The sequence below is a fragment of the Pezoporus flaviventris genome, unplaced genomic scaffold (genome assembly GCF_033815535.1).
Source record: "Pezoporus flaviventris isolate CSIRO_AGI_PZ_B2104156 unplaced genomic scaffold, CSIRO_AGI_Pfla_v1 ptg000072l, whole genome shotgun sequence".
NCBI lineage: Eukaryota > Metazoa > Chordata > Aves > Psittaciformes > Psittacidae > Pezoporus > Pezoporus flaviventris.
This window is the reverse complement of record NW_026892620.1, coordinates 4,965,045-4,985,550: the sequence shown is the minus strand read 5'-3', so window position 1 is coordinate 4,985,550 and position 20,506 is coordinate 4,965,045. Positions and strand designations below refer to the sequence as shown.

Here is a 20,506-nt window from a genome sequence, read left to right as displayed (position 1 = left end):
CTTCCCTGTACTATTCCAAATTAGCTAAAACTTTAGCTATACAAAGATGTGATCATGGGAAAAGTTACAGTGAGCATGTACGTTGTATCATACACTTTACAGTGAATCTGAACTTATTCATTACTCTTCCGCTGAATGGGAAGTCACCTCAAACTACTTCAATTTTGGCAGCAAATGGGGGTATGCACTAGATTGGTACTTTGAAATTGTTCGCATATAACCTACCTGATGTTATGTTGCTCCTGAGCTCAGTACCTAACCTGTAACGTGACCAGTTTTACATGTCTGTGGAATTAAGTTTGTCTAAAATGAAAAAGTTTGACTCAGTTTGTCTAAAATGAGAAAGTGTTAGAAATTCTACAAATAGGTAGGCAGAAATTAGAACAGGATTAAAAAATGTACAGTAAAGTGATCCTAAGACAAATTGAAGTATTTGAATCATCATTTCTGGAATCAGAAGGGAAATCTTACCTCCTTTAACTAGCCAAAGGTATTTTCTCTTTGGCAGCAGGCTCTGATTTCTGGTTATATGGGGACAGTGTGCAGATCTGGCACTGTCCACTCAGTTATTATTGATCAACAGAGTTCACTCTCATATGCTTTCTCTATGTATGGATGTTGTTCTGCATAGCAGAGATGCACATTTTGCATTCTGTGTATTAACCTCTGGGAACATTTTTAATAATATATTTAAAGATATTATTTCTGCAGTCTTTCTAAAATGGGAGCAATTTATCATTGCAGACAAATATACTTTTGTATTTATGGGATATATTGGGTAAACTTTTGCAATATATCTATCTTTTTATTAAGAAATGTCTTGAGAATGAGGGTGTGTTGAGAATAGGTAAGCCAGTAACTTTTCATGTACACTGAGCACTGCATGCAGAATTCAAGTGGGTGGATAAAACATTTGAATTGCAATGGAACAAATACAGAATTGCATTTTGAATATAAGCAAGGTATGCATTAGATTTCGAAACTCTAATATCAGTAGCCTGGGGACAGTATTCCTCATATCTTCTTCAAGAACTATGAACAGAAACCTAAAAACAAAGTAGAACTATAGCCAGATAATCTGAATTCCATCTGCATTTCTATTTATATGTGGGCTTCTTATTTTCTGGTGTACAAGGCCATATATGTAACAGTAGCACTTAATTTGTTTAGCGCAGTTTTGACCATCTGAATTTGAACTAGTGCTGTAATATTTGTGACATTTGTTACCTGTGACATATTCTACATCTTTGTCATGCTCTGTTTGTACTCTTGGTTGAACCTGCTGTTTTTCTGCCTCTCTTTTTCTGCCTCTCTTTTTTTGCCTCTCTTTCATTTATTCTGTTCTGACCTCTACCAGTTACCTGTGTGAGCTTCTGCCATGTCTTCTGCCACCTGTGGGATTGCTGTGTCTTTAATTATGCAAGTAGATAAATGGGGAGTTTGCATTATAATTAGAAAAGAAGATTTCAGCTCAGCTTCCATGACTGGCTGTAACTAGCTGAGAGATGCCTGGGAATAAAAGAAATCCTGAGCAACTGAAAAGTGTGTGTCACATTTATTATCAAGTAACTTCCCATATATCACAGGCAAATGTCTTGTGTAATATACTAAGGAATGGAAATGCAGTGGAATTTCCCACTTTTCTATACCTAGAATGACTTGCTTTCTAAAGGACACTGGAGTTTGGTACTGGGCATAACCTGCATAATGCTGGCAGCAGGTGGCTGCAGGCAGGGCTGGAGTGAAAGAGCAGCTGATGCAGAAACTGAGCAGAGGGCCTGGGGGTAGTTATGACTCTGGAAAGACTGTAGTGAGTGAAAGAGCCCATGCCAGAACAGTGGAGGAAGAAACAAGCTGCTGCCAAAGAAAAGGAACCTTGATGTGCTGACCCCAATCTCCCACATTGCCCAATGCAGGTGTAGTGTGCTGGAGACAATGGGATTGGAGATGGGAATGGGAGGAACAGGGTCTGGAGAGGAGTCCAAGTGTAATTCTCCAAATGTTCGCTTGTTTCTATTTCTTGGTAGAAGAACCTGTAATTAGAAGTTTGTTAGTTGGCCAATAAATTAAGTAAAATTCCCCAACTCAAAACTTGTTTAATAACCACCGACAGACTTTACAAATCACAGTGTTTGTGGCTATTCTCATAACATTTGGTAGAATTCTTAAAATTAGGTTTGCTGAAGTCAGATGGGTCAAACAGCCTTCTCCAATGAGGTGGCTGGCTTAGTGGGTCAGGCATGAACTGTGGATGTAATTTACATCTGTTTAGTAAGGCTTTTGACACTGCGTTCCATGGCATCCTCATAGACAAAGCATGTGTTAGGTAACTAGGCAGTGAGATGGATTGAAAACTGGCTGAGTGGATGGGCCCAGAAGTTTCTGATCAGCAGCACAAAGTCTAGCTGGAGGTGATTCACTAGTGGTGTACTCAGTGGGTTAATAGTGGGTCCAGTCGTGTTCAAGGTCTTCATTAATGGATCTGAACAGTGAGATAGAGCACACCTTGGGGTAAGTTCACAGATGATATAAACCTGGGAGGCAGGGATGGTACACTGTATTAAAAATGCTTATTATTAAAACCCAAATATTTATTTTAAAGCAAGAATATACTTTTAAACATCCACCATTGTCCAGAATTGTTTTCCTATCTGAATTCTAAGAGTATTCTCTGCTGCCACAGCTTTCACCAACCTTGACCTTCTGTTTGGGAGCATCGTGAACATTTCGTAAGAAATCAGTTAATGTAGAACTACCCAATAAAAATGACTTGGAGATTAGTAATTTGAAGTTATATCCTTCTTCCAGTGACATTACAACTTAGAAGGGAATGAAAAGTGTGATCACGGCCAAGTTAATTATCCTACTTTTCCTGAATTTAATATGTCAAAGGTCTGTTGGTTTCTTAACAAGAAAATGTATGTAGATTTGTCTTACTATTATCACCATGACCTTCTTCTCGCATTGCCTGGAGATAATTTACATGCAGTGAAGGATAGGTACCTTCAAGACTTTGTGTTTTTTTTATTGCATGCAAGTCAGCTACATGTGAAAATGTGTTACTTCCTTGATTCTACATTCTTTGATGTCTGTCTGTCCCCTCATCATTGTGATGGGAACCTAGGAGATCACCTCAGACTAGTAGTCCAGCTTCAACATCTTAAATTTTATGACATGAAGCCTACATGAATTACTAGTTTTTCATGTCACATTTCACTTTCAGGCAGGAGCTGAGCCCATTATGACTTTTTCTTTGATACAGTACTTAACAAGTAAGCTCCTGAAAGAAGCAGTCATACCTTCTTATTAATAATTCCTTATTAGAGTTGACCTCCGATGCAGTGGTTTTAAGAAAGGCTGTCCTCAGTACTCCTCATTTTTATTAGCTGAACTTTTTATCATACAAGCTGGTAAGAAAAGTAATTAAATTTACCAGAGGTCACTCCTATTTCATAATTCCTTGCAGTTAAAAGCCATAGAGAGACTACTTGAAATAAAGTTATGGCCTCTTAAATAAGATACATGGCATTTCACTGTAATGTAAGCTTTTATGACTACCAGACATTTATAATTTCAAGGATGAAAGCTTTCTTACAAAAAAAAAAAATTGCCTTTCATAGTGCAAATTCTTGCACTAACAATATTTAACATAGAAAATACAAGTTTTCTTATCATGCTGGTGGTTTATTTTCAAGCTTCTCATGATTCTGTCCCCCAACTCCTGATGGCTCCTTTCAGTTGTCTGTCCTTTATATTGAATTTTGAATGAAACTGATAGAAATGCCAGCCTGGCTCCTTAAGGGACTACAGTTAAAATCATCAAGCTCACTTTCATTGTCTCCAGTTGGTGACAAATGACAATCTTATTTCACAAGGGATGGTTCTCTTTGAGGTTGAATAGATGGATGAGGCCATAAGAGGTTGGCCCAGCTGACAAGGTTACCCTTACCAGCTGTCCACGCATCCCTGCTGCATGGGTGTCTGTGTTGCTTGTCAGTCATCTTTTGAACCACTGCTGTTTACTGTGTAGTGTTTTAAGGCAAGCTGTAATCAGTGACAACTTACTTTAATTTAAAATGCTGTGCTGCAAGCGGTGGTTGTTCCAAAACTCACTGGTGAGCAGCTCAGACATCTATGTGGTAAATGCAGGCTGAACAGCGAGGGTGGAAACAGTGTCAGCTGTCCCAAGCAAAGCCAGCTTTTTGACATTAAAGAGTCCTTTATTTTTTCTTTGCCTTTTTTGTGTGTGTTTTGGTTTATTTTGTTTTGTTTCAGATTATAATCAGCCTGCTAAGAATCTCAGCTTTGAAATGTTTCTGAATGGGAAAGGACAAGAACCCAGTAGTGTTTTGCGATTTCACTTCAAAATCCTAAAATATTTTAATTCTTGTTTGTAGGCTGGAGCAAATGTGCTTCTGCAAGACGTTAATGGAAACATTGCCCTTGATTATGCTATAGAAGGGACTGAATCTAGCAGCATCCTTCTGATGTACTTGGAAGAAAACGGTAAGTCAGCTCTTTAGTTTCTGGAATGTTTTTATTGAACATGACATAAAAATGAAAAGGGTGGATATTGATTTGATGTAAGTCGACACTGAAGCCAGTGAAACTGTATTAGTGTGGAGATAAAGGGAGGAAGATGACTTGGAGTCACAAAAATATTCAGTGTGTTTAGATTGGAACAATTAGCAGAGGGAAGTGACAGTGGTCAGTGTCAGATCTGCTTCTGCCCATTCATATGGAGATGTAAGGAAGTGAATTCAAAGCAGAACCGCAGCAGTGCAAAAGCTTTCAAAACAATTCATTTATTAGTGTGAATACCGGGTTTCACCTTTTGTTTCATTGCACATATGAGTTATGCCTAGCCTCAGAGTCTATTTTTTTTGCAGTGATAGACTGTTAAATAAATAAATCTCTGCAAATCATGTGAAAGAAAATGCATATAAAACTTTATCACTTATTCAAAACTATTAATACAGGTTTTGTTTTGTATCGAGAAAACACTTCGGCTAGATTTGTGTTATGAAGTACGTTTAATATGTTATGCATGACAGGACCTGTATTGAAAAAAAGGGTTTATTATTCGCCAGTTCCAAACTTAGATAAGGGTTCTGAAGTGAGATTTCTGACATTGCTATTGACTATAATAGGTTGCCTTAATATTGTATGTGGCTTATCATAACACTGAGGAAAATATATTAAGCAGAAATAATGAGCAATAACATAAAAATGTGTAATTTCAACATTGTCTCCATATAAGAAGTCTGTTTTAACATAAAGTAAGTTATATCCTGTTAATGAACACCTGAAAGAGAAGTTAAGTTGGGCTCTCAGTGATACCCAGTATCACATCCTATGCTGTTAGTCCATAGCACATTCAGTGTATTACACAGATATATTTCATAATTTTGCTGCCTTGGTGTCTGGCAATGTCTTCACAGCTCATGAACTCTGGGTTTGGACTTTTCTAATGGCAAGAAAGGTATTAGCTTCTAAAAACTTAATTGCCTTGCAAAATACAGATATTTGGAGTCTAAATGCTCCAAAACCTTCGAAGCGGTGTTTAACATGTAGCATACAAGATGTAGTCTGCTTGCAATTATTAATGCAGATCTATCAGAAAATGCTTCCTTTTTTCTTGGTTTGTCTCTCTTTTTGTGTGGTTGTTCCTTGGCAAAGTGTCTACATCAAAGGAACTTCTATGGAACATCAGATGACTAGTTATCAGTGTTACCTCTTTTCCAGTAGATGGGAGAGGCACTGTTCCTCATTAAATAATGATTCTGTGAATGTAGGAAGTTTCCGAAGAGAAAAAGGTAAACATGATGAAGATGAGATCTGCCTCTACTAACTTTAGTTAAGCCTGAGCTAAAAATCCAAGCCTTTTGTTTTGGTCAGTAGAGAGAAACAGGAAACACATGCATTGTTTCAGCTCTTCCTAAACCCAGCTAAATGAGGAGAACTGACTGCCAGGACTGTTTCTTTCTTCTGACTAATAAGAACTTAATTTGACAAGTAGGTTAGTCTCAGACTGTTAGGGTAGATCAGTCCTACCCCTTAATTGCAGCACTGCATGAAATACTGGCCTTTGGGTGATCAATGACAAAATGCTATGAACTTTGCTTGGTCTGTTACTATTCTTCTTGTAACAATAGGCAGCTCAAAGTACCCCTATTTCACACTTAATCTTTAAAATTTAATTAGTATCTTCAGAAATATTTGTACAGCCTGGTATATAACCTTTGTACAACCATGGTCAGTAGTAACTGAAGAGGGAATCCTTTAAGGCAATAAAGCTGTCTGTATAAGTATGAGTTAGTTTGCCAGACAAAACCTTCTCTGTGGACTGTTTTGCAGTGATGCCCATACACACCTGCATATGCATACCCCAACACAGAGCAATTTCATGGCCAAAAATCTAATTGTACAAGAGCATTAGCTGATACTATAGTAAATACCATCTTCAGCCTGCAGTGTTGTGAAACACCCGCCTATAGCCTCACCCTTGAAATACAATGTATAAGGTATATTTCCCCATTCTTTGTATTTCCCTGCATTCCTAAAAAATGTCCTTGATATCAGCAGCCTAAAACCAGCAGCTTGGTTTACAGATTGCTGTGTGAAATAGACTATACTCTAATCACTGCTTCTTACTACAGAGTTCAGAGGAAAATACAAAATCAAGTGCCTTATGGCTCAGCTAACAAGAGAAAAATAAGCTATTAATTTACTTCCATGAAACAAAGCAAGGCTGGAACAAGTAGCTTTGGTGCTACAGAAAACTTGGCTAATTGGGGATGTTAAAGTTTTTAGAAACCTAGTGTGTTTATAATTGTTGCAGCTTTCATTACTGTGGTAGATCACTGTATCTGTTTAATTGCACTGCAGATCTTAGTGAATGAACTCCCTCTTCATTGTCAAAGTTAACCTGATTTATTCTGTGGAAGGCCTGGAGCCATAGGTGATAATGATAGCCTTAGATGCACTTAATGATTTATATATTTTAAATATATTTATTTACTGAAGTTAGTCCTTTGAGTTCTGTTTGTAAATGATCTGTTAGGGCACAGGAGTATCACAAGTGCAAAGTAAAGTTGATCCTCTAGTAACTGCCTGAAAGCTTTCGTGTATAGATTATAGTTGTTAGGGAATATAACTCATCAAGACATTATATGGAGATCATATTACTGAAGTCTACATTTCATTTCATGTACAGAAACCAGCTTTCTTTGATGTTACATTATGTAACTAGTGTTACATTGTATACTAAACTAATTACTGATTGAAAAAAGCAATAAGCAGACTTTACTTACCTAAGAAAAAACAAGTTGAAGTACATATCCTCTGTATAAGAGCATCCTTTGTGTTGGGTAATATTTCTAGTATTCTATAAGCTTCATTTAAGATATCCCTAATTGAGGATGGAAGGGAAAATGCAGCATTCGGTTTCATATTTAGGAAAGTGGTGGAAATAGTTTAAGCGTGTGATATTTGATCAGGTCCTAAGAGCACTCAGGAGCCTAGTGTGCTCCTGAGCTCCAGGAACTTATTGGGATCAATTTATTGAATTACAGCAGAAGAGTTGTTTCAAAGGTAGGTATCTGTAATGGGCACTCTGAATTTCAATCTGAACTGTGTGTTTTTTTCCAAGTGACATAAAGGGAGCCCAGAACGGCTAGCTGAGATGTAGTAAATTTTCTACATAGGATGGGATTACATTTAAGGTTATAACAGTTAACTTTACAGGTCTATATATAGGTGCTTAAACATTAGCTTTGGTGTCTCAATTCCTGCTACCATTAGTGGAGTTTTAGGATATACTGTCACTAGAGAGCAGAAATGTTATTCATTTGACCAGTCACTAAGGAAAATACTGGTAAACACTGATAAATTTGTTCTGCACCAAGATATTACTGGTTTTGCATGTTACTAGTCTTCTTGTTTTGCTGTGAAAAGAAAGTCATGACATTTAAGGATGGGGAGACCATCTGTGGCAGTGTCCTGCCAAGGCAAGGCCAACTGAGAGTAGCCCAGGTTACCCAGGGCCATCTTGGATTGGAGGTTCTGCACTCTGGGCTCCCATTCTACTGCTGAGCCATCTTCATGTCATTCTTTTTCTTCTTATTTTCATTTGAAATTTTCTTTGTTGCAGTTTACACCTATAGCCTCTTGTCCTTTCATTGTTTACTTCCAGGAAATGTCTCTCTTCAGAGATGAAATTAAAATATTAGGAAGTGTAAAAGGTTGTGCTATTTGTCCTGTTTTATTCTGAACCTATATGATTACTGGAATCATTGAGAAAGTCCACATGGTACCTTTTATAAGCTTTATTTAGATTATTACAAGCTTTATGTTTTAAATCAAAGCTTTTGTTGCATTAATGCCATTTAAAAAATATCAAATTTTAAATGACTGCTAGCATGTTCTCATTGTTTTTAGGCAAAACAGAAATTTTTTTTTAGGCAGAATAGTCTACTGTCGGAGTGTGTCAGTGAAATTCTGATTGTGTCATAAGATCCTTTTCCTTTAGGCTGTTTTAAATATTTAATACTTTGAATAATGCAACATTTTTGTTTACTTCCTTTCTTGGTATTTCAATGCATAGTGGATTAGATGACTCAGATACAAACTACAAATGAGTGACAGATATTTCTTGGTTCCATATTTGGCTGGTGATAGGAGGTGAGATATTTACAGTATAATTTCTTTCCAAAAGAGAGATGCTCCTATTTGTCATCCAAGATCTCAGGCTTCAGCTTTCAGTAGTGTAACTGTGCATTCCAAGAACAGCCTTGTTATTTAATCTGAGAAAACGATACCTGGATATTTGCTTCTTTTTTTTTAAAGAGCTGTCTAGGTATCCTACATATCTGAAAAGAAAATAATACGTTTATTGTCTATTGTATAGTGAGAGTTTATGCACAACAGATTATTAGAAAACCAAAAGAAAATGATCTGTTGTAATTTTTTTTTAAAGAATGACTGTATTTGAATAACATATCTACCAAAAGCATAGATGGCTTTTCTTTTCCTACAATGACACAGGTAAAGTAAATGGTTGTTGCTTTTCTACAGAGCATTCCTTTTAGTTTTTAAGAGTTTTCTTTCTGTGGGGTAGATGAATTTTAAGATAGCTGGTTAAAGGACCTTTGATGGTAATAGAGATTTCATAAACTTAATCAAAATGTTTTCTAGTATTCCAAGCCGTGTGAATAATGGATCTGTTTTGTTCTCTGAATATTAAGGGGATCATATTCAGGTGTTTCAGAAAACTATATATATAACCAAAATCATGTGCAAGTCCTGTCCACTTAGGTAGATTTTTATTATTAAAATTAGTTAAAATATTTTCAGATTGCACAAAAACCAGACCATGGTTTATTAAATTCTTACTAGCAAATGGATTAAGCCTTACTTTTTAGCTGCAAAGTAGAAGGTGTAAGTTTCTTTTTCTGCCTTGCAGCAGTAGGTAGAATCAATAAAATTTCAAGCTAAGAGTTAGTACAGAATCCTACACCGAACATGGTCTTTAACATTACCCAGAAACTGTCAACTCATAAATTACTACAATAAGGAGAATTTCCCTGTAGCTGAAAGTTAACAACATAAGGGAAATAACATGTGCAGGAAAAGCTGATTCAGAAAAGTAGTGGACAAGGGATTAAGGAAAAATTTACTGTATTTACAGTAATTTAGATTATTTACAGTAATCTAGAATGTGACAGGAATATACATCCAATAACTTATTTTGGTTTAAAATTTAATGTAATTTGAAATTATTCATAAAAACTGCTGTGGTTGGACGAAAGCCTAACTCTCACCTGGCTGCGCATTCATTCCATCTCCTGAGCAGGACATAGGGAGGAAACAGGATGAGAAAACTCTTGGGTCCAGATGAAGACAGGGAGATTGCTTACCAGTTACTGTCACAGGCAAAACAGGCTTCACTTGGGGAAAACTGCTAATTGGAATAGATTCAGGTAGTGAGAAACAGAAAGGCAGACATCAACACCTTTCCTCCCCCTTTCCCAGGCTTGACTTCACTGCTTCACTCCAGACTCCTCTACCCCCACAAACAGTGCAGGGGGGTGGGGCAGCTACAGACAGTGCACAGCAGTTTCTCTCTGTCACTTCTTCCTCTTCACGCTTTTCCTCTGCTCCAGTATGGGTATTTCACAGGTATGCAAATCCTTTGAAAATGACTGTCTGCTTTCCCATGGGCTGCAGGGAATCTCTACACGATCCCTCCTTTTTCTCCGACCTTGGTGTTCCTTCATCTGTTTCTCCCTCTTTTTGTTCCCTCTGTGTCTTTCTGTTTGCTATTTTCTGGCCTTCATTAAGTACGTTTTCAGAGGTGTCACACTTGGCTTACAGACTCCACTGTGTCCTGCACTGGGTCTGCTGGAGCTGATTAGAACCATTTGTGATCCACATGGGACAGAGCCTGACTTCTTCCCACAGAAGGCCCCCGGCAGCCCCACAACTGCCAACACGTGGGCAACACATCTGGGCATGTATTTCTAAACAGTCTGGCACTTACGAGAATAAGATCAAAATGAAACTCTCAGTTACATGTATTTTTAATCAGTTTTGATTATTACTAATAAAAAAGCAGTCAGAATACATATGTCAGAATATGCACACTAGAATGTTCTAACACTCAGATTTTGCTACAGAAACCCTTAAAACAGATCTAATAATCTAACAAGGGGAAAAAATATCATATACTGTTTCTTCAGTTGCACTGAAGAAAAGCAAGTGATACAGCTTCATATGATTTCAGAAAAATACCGCTTTAGACTTTCATATATAAAGCTACGTAAGTCTTTTCATAGACATTAAGGAATTATTGCTAACATGTTACAGTGAGAACTGACTAAAATGTCAACACATACAGATTGTTAGCACTAAAGATCAGTGAACTTAAGATAAAACTAAATCCTCTGATGCATTTTCCTCTTTAGAACCATATGCAATGTGATCTTGAGCTCTGCTACAAATTTTCTGTTAAAAATATTGATACAGTAGATTAACAGAAAAACAGGCAATCAAAACCAAACAGCCTCAGGATGGTTGAAAGTTTTTCACTCTGATTCTTCTTGATTGGGAAATACCTACCCATAAGATTAGCATACACAAAGAAACCCTGTTTTCTGCAGAGAAATTGGTTAATTGATGAGAGGGGTTAGATGATGGTGTTGCAAGTGAGAACAGGGGGCCAAATGAGATGCTTCAGTAGGTCCCTTTGAGTCCTAAAAGTGTGAAAATGTGACACATTGAAAATCATAGAATCATAGAATAGTTAGGGTTGGAAAGGACCTTAAAATCATGCAGTTCCACCCCCCCTGCCATGGGCAGGGACACCTCACACTAAACCATGTCACCCAAGGCTTTGTCCAACCTGGCCTTGAACACCGACAGGGATGGAGCATTCACAACCTCCCTAGGCAACCCATTCAAGTGCCTCACCACCCTTACAGTAAAGAACTTCCTCCTTATATCCAATCTAAACTTCCCCTGTTTAAGTTTTAACCCGTTACCCCTTGTCCTGTCACTACAGTCCCTAATGAAGAGTCCCTCCCCGGCATCCGTATAGGCTCCCTTCAGACACTTGAAGGCTGCTATGGGGTCTCCACACAGCCTTCTCTTCTCCAGGCTGAACAGCCCCAGCTTTCTCATCCTGTCTTCATATGGGATGTTGCAGTTGACAATGCTCATCTGGCTTCCTTTGCCCATTGTATTTTCTAATATAAGCTTGAATAAGCTACCTTTATACTTTCTAACTCTTGGGGAACTGACTTGGAAGTCTTGGACTCTTCTTAATATTTGTGTGTTTCCAGTATGTTACCCATATGTTTCTATCAAAGGGAAAACCTTTAAACTCACTGTGCAGACTTTTGGCACATGAATTATCATTGAAAATTATAACCAGTAGTTTATGATCTACTTTTTAACTGGCAGTAGAAGAAAACCAGGCATCTCCTTGAGTAACAGGCTTTGCAAAGATTTGAAAAGAGATTGTGAAGAGCATCAGAAACTGGGGATGCCCTTTTCCGTATTGTTTCAAACCACTTAACCAGTGAATAACTCAGTTGCCATCAGGAATAAATTATGTTTTATAGATTTCCTAAAACTATAAGCTTGAGCAGGTTAGGAAAAAAAAGGCAGTTGGCAGTTCCCAGAGTGCACCCACAGGCCCTGTGACCTGTCACCCTCACAATCCCAGGGGCTTGACTGCCTGTGCTCAAAGCTAGCTCGGAGATGGTACAGCTGTGTAACCTGGGAGCAGTCAGCTGAGAAAAGAGCTAAGTTGTGAGGCAGAGCTGGGAGAAGCTTTGTCATGATCTTTCACCCATCCTTTGGCTCAGGAGCCACATTTAGACCCAGGTTTCTGCTCTTGGTCCTTGCTTGAGATATTCCTATGCCCAGCCATGAACCTTGGTGATTCCAACCCTGAACCACTGACTTGAGTTCCTGGCTTCACCTGATTTTCTGGATTTGTTGCTAGAGGCTTTTCTTGCAATCACAGGACTGTTGGTTGGCCCAGATTCCTATCACCAGACCTGCTTTAAGTTCTTGTTTTGGCTGTTGTAGGGATATGCTCCTGCCAGCAAGGCTACTGCCCTGCCTACCTTGTGTTTGCCATCAGCTCCTGGCTTCCTGGCACATATTGAGTAACCTGCTTTTACGCCTCTCTAACCATAACATATTGAGAGAAATCCTGAGTATAGAAATACCATATGTGAAGAAGTCATTTCAGACATGATACTTATCACAAGTAACCAGAGACAATGATGCACTTATTTTGCTTCTGTGTTCTAGTGTTAATATTACAAATAAAATAATAAACATGCAAGACATATCCACAGATGATTGTTTTAGTACTAAGCCTTGAGATTTTTCCAGTCTGTTAAAATAAATTACAAAAATTACTTTTGTTATCATACAAGTGAAGAAGAGACAGAGTTCATTTAAGTAATTTTAGCTAGAAGGATCATCAACTTCCTTATTACAGAAAAGAGAGCTAAAACCCCCTTGTTTCACTGAAGTGGCAGAATTGTCACTGATGTCTACATGAGGAGGAGTTTAATTTCTGATAGCAGTTTCAGACTAGAAGAAAATAAACTACATCCTTCACTAAGCATGTGTAATGGTATCTTTAGAGGCAAAGAGGTAAAACCCGCCAAGAACAATCAGTAGGTACTTCTGCAGTGAATTACAGCTATAGGCCTTGGTTTTGCAAGTATACATTCTTTTGCAGATATTGAAAATACTGGTTTCCCTTCTCACATAATAAATGTTGCTGGTATGTATCTGTTCATATGCTGACCTTCGAAATCATGCTGACCTATGAAATCAGATGCACATAATGCCAAGCAATACGCACAAGAGCTACTGAAAAATGTAACTTAACAAAAATAATGCTCTTTACAAAGCTATCTAGTAAGCAGCCAGAAAAGGCCTTCTAAAACTTTAAGCGAATAAAGCTGAATAAAGTAACAGCTACATATAAAATCTATACCTTGTTGCACAGGAGAAAAATAAAAATTCTAAACCATGAATTACAGAAGAGTACCAACAGGCTCATCACACTTGGGGTGAAAAGGGCCTCTCTGTGTTTACAGCTCTGCAGGAAGGGCAGATATAGACAGGGTGAGAGAAGACTCAAGAGGAGAGGAGAGAGGAGGCTTTTGAAACTGGTTGCAGGTTTTTAGTGTCCATTTGTGTTTGAACCACAAGATGATATTGACCTCTCCTCCTAAAGATGGTTAAGCCCATTGGAGAACGAGGTGTTCAAGTTTCAGAGAGTGGCAGCTGGGTGTGTACCATGGGTATTTCGCATAGAGTGCTTGAGTGATTTGCTTTGTACTGGTTACAGGAACAGGTGTTCCACCTGCAGGTGGAGAGGCTTATTAATACTTGACATTTCTGAGGAAAATATTTTTTTATAGCAATTCTCAGTTCTGTTTGCTGTGTAATTCTTTACCACTGCAAATTTTTGAAAGTTTTTATCTGAGGTTTCTATATTCTTTTGGAGTGTCAGTTCTATAACCATATGCCAGAGAGGGTGAGACAGCCAAAGTGCATGAAATCGCCTTTTCAGGTGTTTTCCTTAAACAGTGAGAAGTAATATATTTTGTAGCTCTTAGGTTATGCTCCTGTCATCAGCACTGATGCTCACCACCAAATGCTGTGCCCTGTGGGTCATTTATGTTTTAACTGTTCCTTTTCCATCTCATCTCATGCAGAATTTGTGAGCATGTGGCTCTTACTCTGATTTTACAGGGTATTTGAAGCATATTTTCCATCTTACGCCTTTCTTTTTGACTTTCCATTTTTTTCAAATGTGAATCTGTGTCTATAGTACATGCCAGTTTGGTTTTCTTCCTCTATTTATTTGTGCTGGCTGTTGTCCCGTTTCATCTGGATATCTAAACCACATTTCCCCTTTGAAAAACAATGTGAAGGTCATTCTTTGATTCAGGCATCAATAGTTGCTTACTGTATGAATAACATTTTGTTACTCATGCATCTAAACTCATGAAAATATCACTCCCTCAGAATTACGAAGAGTAAGGGAAGGCAGTTTATTGACCAGGTCTCCTTGTCTGATCCTCAGAGAATGATACATGTGCACACTTTATAAATCTGCTTCTCAGTTCCCTGCTAGAGAATTCTTTACTTTGAAGCCTAGTTCCTGAGTTCCTGGAATTCAAAACTGCAATTCTAGGATTGCAATTTAGATTTTTTTTTTTTTTTTTTCATGTTTTCATTCTATTTTCTATAGAGGCAGAGGGAGGGAATCTGGTATTTCTATAGCATTTTTGAAAGTCCTTTGTATATTTAAAAAATGAAGCCTGAGGAACCACGTCACTGTAGGAGCTCACTTGCCAGGCTGTTTACTGCTGCTTGTTTTATGAAATGTGTATCATATCCTTCCATGCAGCTAGTAGTTTAAAAGTTATATTGAGATTCATATAGACTCTGCCTTCTGTTGCTGTGTAGCATTGTTTATGCATTTTCTCTGAGCTTATGGGTGTAATTATATTTGTGATAGAACATATATAGCAATTGATGCAGCTGAACTTTTCTTTGATTTCTTCTTCAGGATGAGCAAAGTTAATCTTTCAACAGCTAGGCCCAGACAGGATGTGCCAAGGTTCTATAAAATGTTATTTACAAGGAGTTATAAGGATTAATATTCCACTGTTAGTATAAGAACATAGTGATAAGTTAATTCTCTGACCATGCTGAGTGCGAGTCAGTAGTAAATTGCTAGAAAAGGCTGTAATTTACATGAAACATGAGGAACCAAACAAACTGATAATAACTGTTTTTCAGTATTTTTTTTCTTCTTTTTTCTTCTTCCTGTGGAAATCAGTAATCTGTAAATGTCATCAGGTGGTTTTAAATTGTTACTGTGAAATGTGATGAAGGCTTAAAAACTTCAAAACTGACAAAATGAATACACTGATTGTTAGGAGATGCTCAGAACATCCTATGAAATCCACATTGCGTTCCAGTCTAGCAAGTGTCAGGCAATAGGATGTTAGCACTTTCTGCTTTTGTGTGGTTCTCTAATTTAACAATATCGTGTATATATATGTGTGTGTTTGTCTGAATTACATGTATGTGAAAGGTCACAGGGTTTAGTCCAGATACAGAAAATGCATAATTTTCTCCAGCTTAGGTTTAGATCTGTGTTTCACATTTGGTGTCGTTTAGTATCATTTACGTGATGTTTGAAAATATGAGAATAAATAAATATGGCCAGTGAGACAGTGCTCACACTGAACATTTCACTTCAGAGATGAAACTTTTAGAAGTGCATCAGGCAAATAAAATTCAGAAAATTTCAGTGTGTATAGTAGCGTGTTAGAGAATGAAAATGGTTTGGATTCTTCGCTGAACTACATATGGTATACCCATTTATATGAGCTCCAGGGCAGATTAAAACTAAGGAACTTAAAATACGCGTTTACCATTCAATTTGCTTCAATTGTTTTAGTAATGTAAAAAACTGAAAGAGTGATTGAGATAAAATTTTACGTTAAATACGTATTAATTAATTCAATATTTGTCACATGTAGAAGAGAACCAGTAAATCATTTTTTCATATGCTTTTTGTTGTGTCATGGGCAGGGCAGAAAGGAAGCACTTTCATACTCAACATGCATTTTCTATGTATGGATGTAAGTGGCCACGTGAACCTAGGAGCAGAACGATCAAGCCCTGAATTTTGGTTAGATATTCCAATCTAGCCACAGACAGATGCTAATTTAACCACTGAACAATTTTTTTGTACCTTTGTTTCTAACTAAATCTCTTTAGATGGAGGACATGATTTCATTTGGTTGTAGAGTATCTTGCTTATCTTGCATATAAAACTGTACTTTGACAACCGTTTCTTTCTGTAGCAGTACTGACATAAACAATCCTGTGCCCGTCATTCTTTTCATCCCCTCCCATTTGTTCCTGCATCCATACCACATTTTCTGCTAGTTTGGGCCTTGCAATAGTATAGGCTCAGCTGGAGAACTAATCCCAGTTAAAAATAACCCAGGCAGATAAAAAGGTGTTGAGTTTTAATGTCATTTGTTTCGCTTCATAATCTCTCAAGCAGTTGAGCTTAAGGGACAGGTCTGAGCACTGTGATATATACACAGGGTTGAAAGAATACGGCCAAAAATAATTTTCATTAAATAAGTCCCAAACACTTGAGTGGCTTCCTTAGAGCATGTAATTCTTTTCCCATTCCTGTTATATTCGCAATCCCAGTGGACTTAATGATGTTACAACTGCTTTACCTAAAACTGCTCTTGCCAGTCGATAGATCAGTCCCATTTATTTAATATTACTGACTGACATTAAATCATCCATGTAGTGACTAATAAATAAAGATATTAAACTTGTTGGTAAATATAAATTAACATGTTCTATAAATATACACTCGTCTAATTAAACATTGATCAAACTTTTACAAACGCAGAATACAAAATCATATATCTGTTCTTTCTTGATGAATGAAATAGCAGAAGGTTTTAACCTTTTTCTTTTTTCCAGGAGTAGAGCTGAATGCATTGCGCCAAATGAAGACGCAGAGATCTATGACAATGCTTACAGATGTCCAACAGCTTATATCAAGTGGAGGGAGTGTGAATCAAAAGAATGATGAAGGAGTGACCCTGGTGAGTGGGAATATGTAATCATCAGCCTGTGAATATGCATGTACTGCAACTGTGCGCTGATGAGCATGTTTGCAAGGCAATTCTTTAAGACTCGAAATGAGGTTATGCAAGAATCTGGTGCTCATCTGGCTTTTTGAAAATAGCGATATGTCAGTACCATGTATAGATAATGAACTAGGCTAGTGCAACATCCATGTCTTAATGACAACTTTCTCACTCTTAGCCTCCGAATAGCCAACAATAGGAAAAAAAAAAAAAAGGAAATTGACATTGTAGTTTAGAACTGCAGCATATACTTGTGGTCTCTGACATTCTGAGAGGGTCTGAAACTTCATTCAGTGATTCCTGGTTTAGGTTCATGTTTTCTGGCTGAGCCAGGCTAAAACAGTGTTTCATGAAGCTATCCCGTCTTGATTCAGTGTAATGAAGCATCCACCATATCAGTGGATAAATATTCCTTCTCCCAAATGTGCATGTTATTTATAGTCATTGAGTCTCAGTATACTTTTTTTCTGCTGATAGACCTCCTATCCCTTTGTTTTATTCAGGAACGCTACTTCTTCCGACATCATAATTTTAAAATAATGCAATAAAATATTTTTGAAATGAATATATTTTTCCCTAGATAGCATGTCAGTGGGATGTTCTCTTTGGATAGAAAATCTTCAATATTATTATTAATCAGTAAATGGTCATCAGCAGCATTATGATACTGAATAACTTAAAAATTCTTTTGTGATTTTCTGCAAATACTGTACTAAAATTTGAAAGGCGCATATTACTGAACATTGTTATTATTATTAACATTTATGCTGAATTGCATTGCATGATAATGAATTGATACACTGCATAATTAGTATTTAATTCCATATTTTAATACCTGTGGAGTGTTTAAACTATAACAGTAAGAAGCCTCATATCTGGAATTGTTGAATCCAGCCAGTGGCTCTGCTTATACTGAACTTTTGGGGTGGCCAGTCCAAGGCAGTTAGCTGCAGTTAAAAACAGGAGGAAGCAGGGGAGGGGTAGGAAGAAACAACACAACTTTTAATTTAATTCATGAAAGCATTTATTTAACTTCCAGTTTTCTGATACAATAAAGCTGAACTGCTAAATCACAGTATAATGCAAAGTTGTTTCTACTGTACTTTTATTGCTACTTTAGTCTGAATTGGCTTAGTTAAACTGAGTTTTGAACTTAACTATCACAGTATAAAAACTTTTCCGTACTTAGCTGGAAGAGCTGAAATGCATGTCGGAAATCTGTTCAACAGTACTGCAAATACTAGGAGGAAAGCACTGTGGATAGCTTGATTTTGTGTTGTTTTCTTGGTAGGATGTTGACAAAGGGTTTATTTTTTGCATTAACAGTTTTTGTCTTGAGCTTTGATTTTTTGAACTTTTTCATAGCCTTGCAACTAGTAGCTGCAGAGTGGATTGTGTTGCTTTTGTTTGAGTTTTCTATTATGTGAAACTTTAGACTGACAAATGGCTGGGAAGTCCAGGTTTTGTTAAACTGCTCTGTGTCTGTTCATGGTTGCGGTGTCAGCCAGTCTGTGCTAGCTGTACGTGTATCAAAGGATTCTGGGGATAGTTTTTTGTTGATCTACATCTATTTGTACAGAGAAAACAACAAATATCTCAGTTGTAAGTAGCAAATAAGATTTGGTTTCTCTTGACATATTAAATATAAATTAACGTGTAAGTTAGGGTGAATCAGCAAAAGATTGATGCCATAAATACATAAATGCATACATTTTCATAGATTCATAGCATCTACATATATGCACATGCAATACAGTTACAAAATGACATATGGCAAAATCACTTTTTCTGCTAAATTCTCCTATAATATTTTTTTCTTTGAAAGATTTCAGTCATAAATTATTTCCTTTGTCTTATGAGCTTTTAAACTACTTTTAAATAGCACATGTCAAATTGATCTCTGAATAAAAAAATGTAATTTCTTCTGGTAAACCAGCAGAAAAGCTGAAGCTATATCAAATTATGGGAAAAATTTGAGGGGGTTGTACATTTAAAATTAGAGCATTTAAGGTGTACATAATTAGTCTTCTGCCTCCAGGGCAAAGGTATCCTTGCCCCCTTTCTAGGGGAGGATTTTTGATGAGTTGTAATGCATTTCATCCCTCTACATCAAGCGTGTTCATAGAGAAAACTTTATATACTCTGCATGCGTAGCTGAACCAGAAATAGGAAATAGTAAATATTACAGTAGTTTTCAGTATCTTATTACTCATACTGTATTATCTACTTGGAATGACACGCCATGAGCAAATACAGCTACCTTTAAGTAGCTTCATTCGTGCTTTAGCAGCAAGTTGCTCTACTTGACCTGCTGAAGTGCCTGCTGACCTGAGTTTCTGTCATTCTGTTGCTGCATTTTCTGCCCTCTCTCTGTTCCATTCTACTCTGAAATTAAGCATACTGATACAGAAAATCAACTAAAATCATTGAAAGAAATACCACTCAATCAAGTACATAGGGAAGGAGTACAAGTGATAAGTAAAATCTTTATGCTTTAATATTGAAAAATATTTTTGGGACTGATTTTGTGCTTCAGACTCCATTTGCTTGATTTGATTGAGTGTTAATGAATTAATTTCAGAGTAAAATAGTGTCAGCTTGCATCTAGCATATTTGAACTGCCACAAAAGAAAGTTAGGTCTAAGTCAAGCTCTGTTGAAATGCATCAATCTACCTGGGCTCATGAAGTTTGTGAATGTGTTTGAAGGGATATTTGCTTGAAATTGTATGAAAAGTATCTAGTGAGACTAGATTGTGTAAGTAGTTCTCAGTAAGCTAACATTCTTATTTCTTGGTGGATTTTTTTTATAAATGCTAACATAGGTTCTGCAGGTTTTCTAAATAGGTTTTTTAAACTGTTCTTATTACATGTATATTTTGTATACGTTGTTATTGTGATTTAGGTCTGTGAGGCAGCCAAAATATGGAGTAGCACATCTGAGGTTCTTCTGAATTCTTTAAACTATTAAGATTCTTTTATATTGCAGCTTCATGTGGCCTGCGCTAATGGGTACAAGAATGTTGCATCTCTGATACTGGATCATGGGGCTGATATCAATGCAGTGGATAATCAGTGCTTGACACCCCTACATTTAGCTGCAAAGTATGGACAGGTAAAGCATAATGTTTTCACCAGTTTCTCTTTTCTTTGTGGTAGTGTTCTGTAGCAATAGCAAATACTTTCAAGTCAGTGAGACTATTCTGGTTTTAATATGAAAAGCTTACACATTTCTGTACAGTAGTTGGCACCTCATATGGCAGGTGAAGTTTGT

General features: G+C 37.1%; 1 protein-coding gene across 6 annotated transcripts in view; it reads left to right on the top strand.

Moving 5' to 3' along the window:
* MYO16 (myosin XVI) overlaps positions 1-20,506 on the top strand; it is a 381,803-nt gene that overhangs the window by 161,222 nt on the left and 200,075 nt on the right. For all 6 annotated transcript variants that reach the window (XM_061472784.1, XM_061472779.1, XM_061472778.1 and 3 more), the window contains 3 exons: positions 4,398-4,506; positions 17,065-17,189; positions 20,222-20,347. In XM_061472784.1, coding sequence (XP_061328768.1) covers positions 4,398-4,506; positions 17,065-17,189; positions 20,222-20,347 — 360 coding nt within the window. The remainder of the gene's footprint in view (positions 1-4,397; positions 4,507-17,064; positions 17,190-20,221; positions 20,348-20,506) is intronic.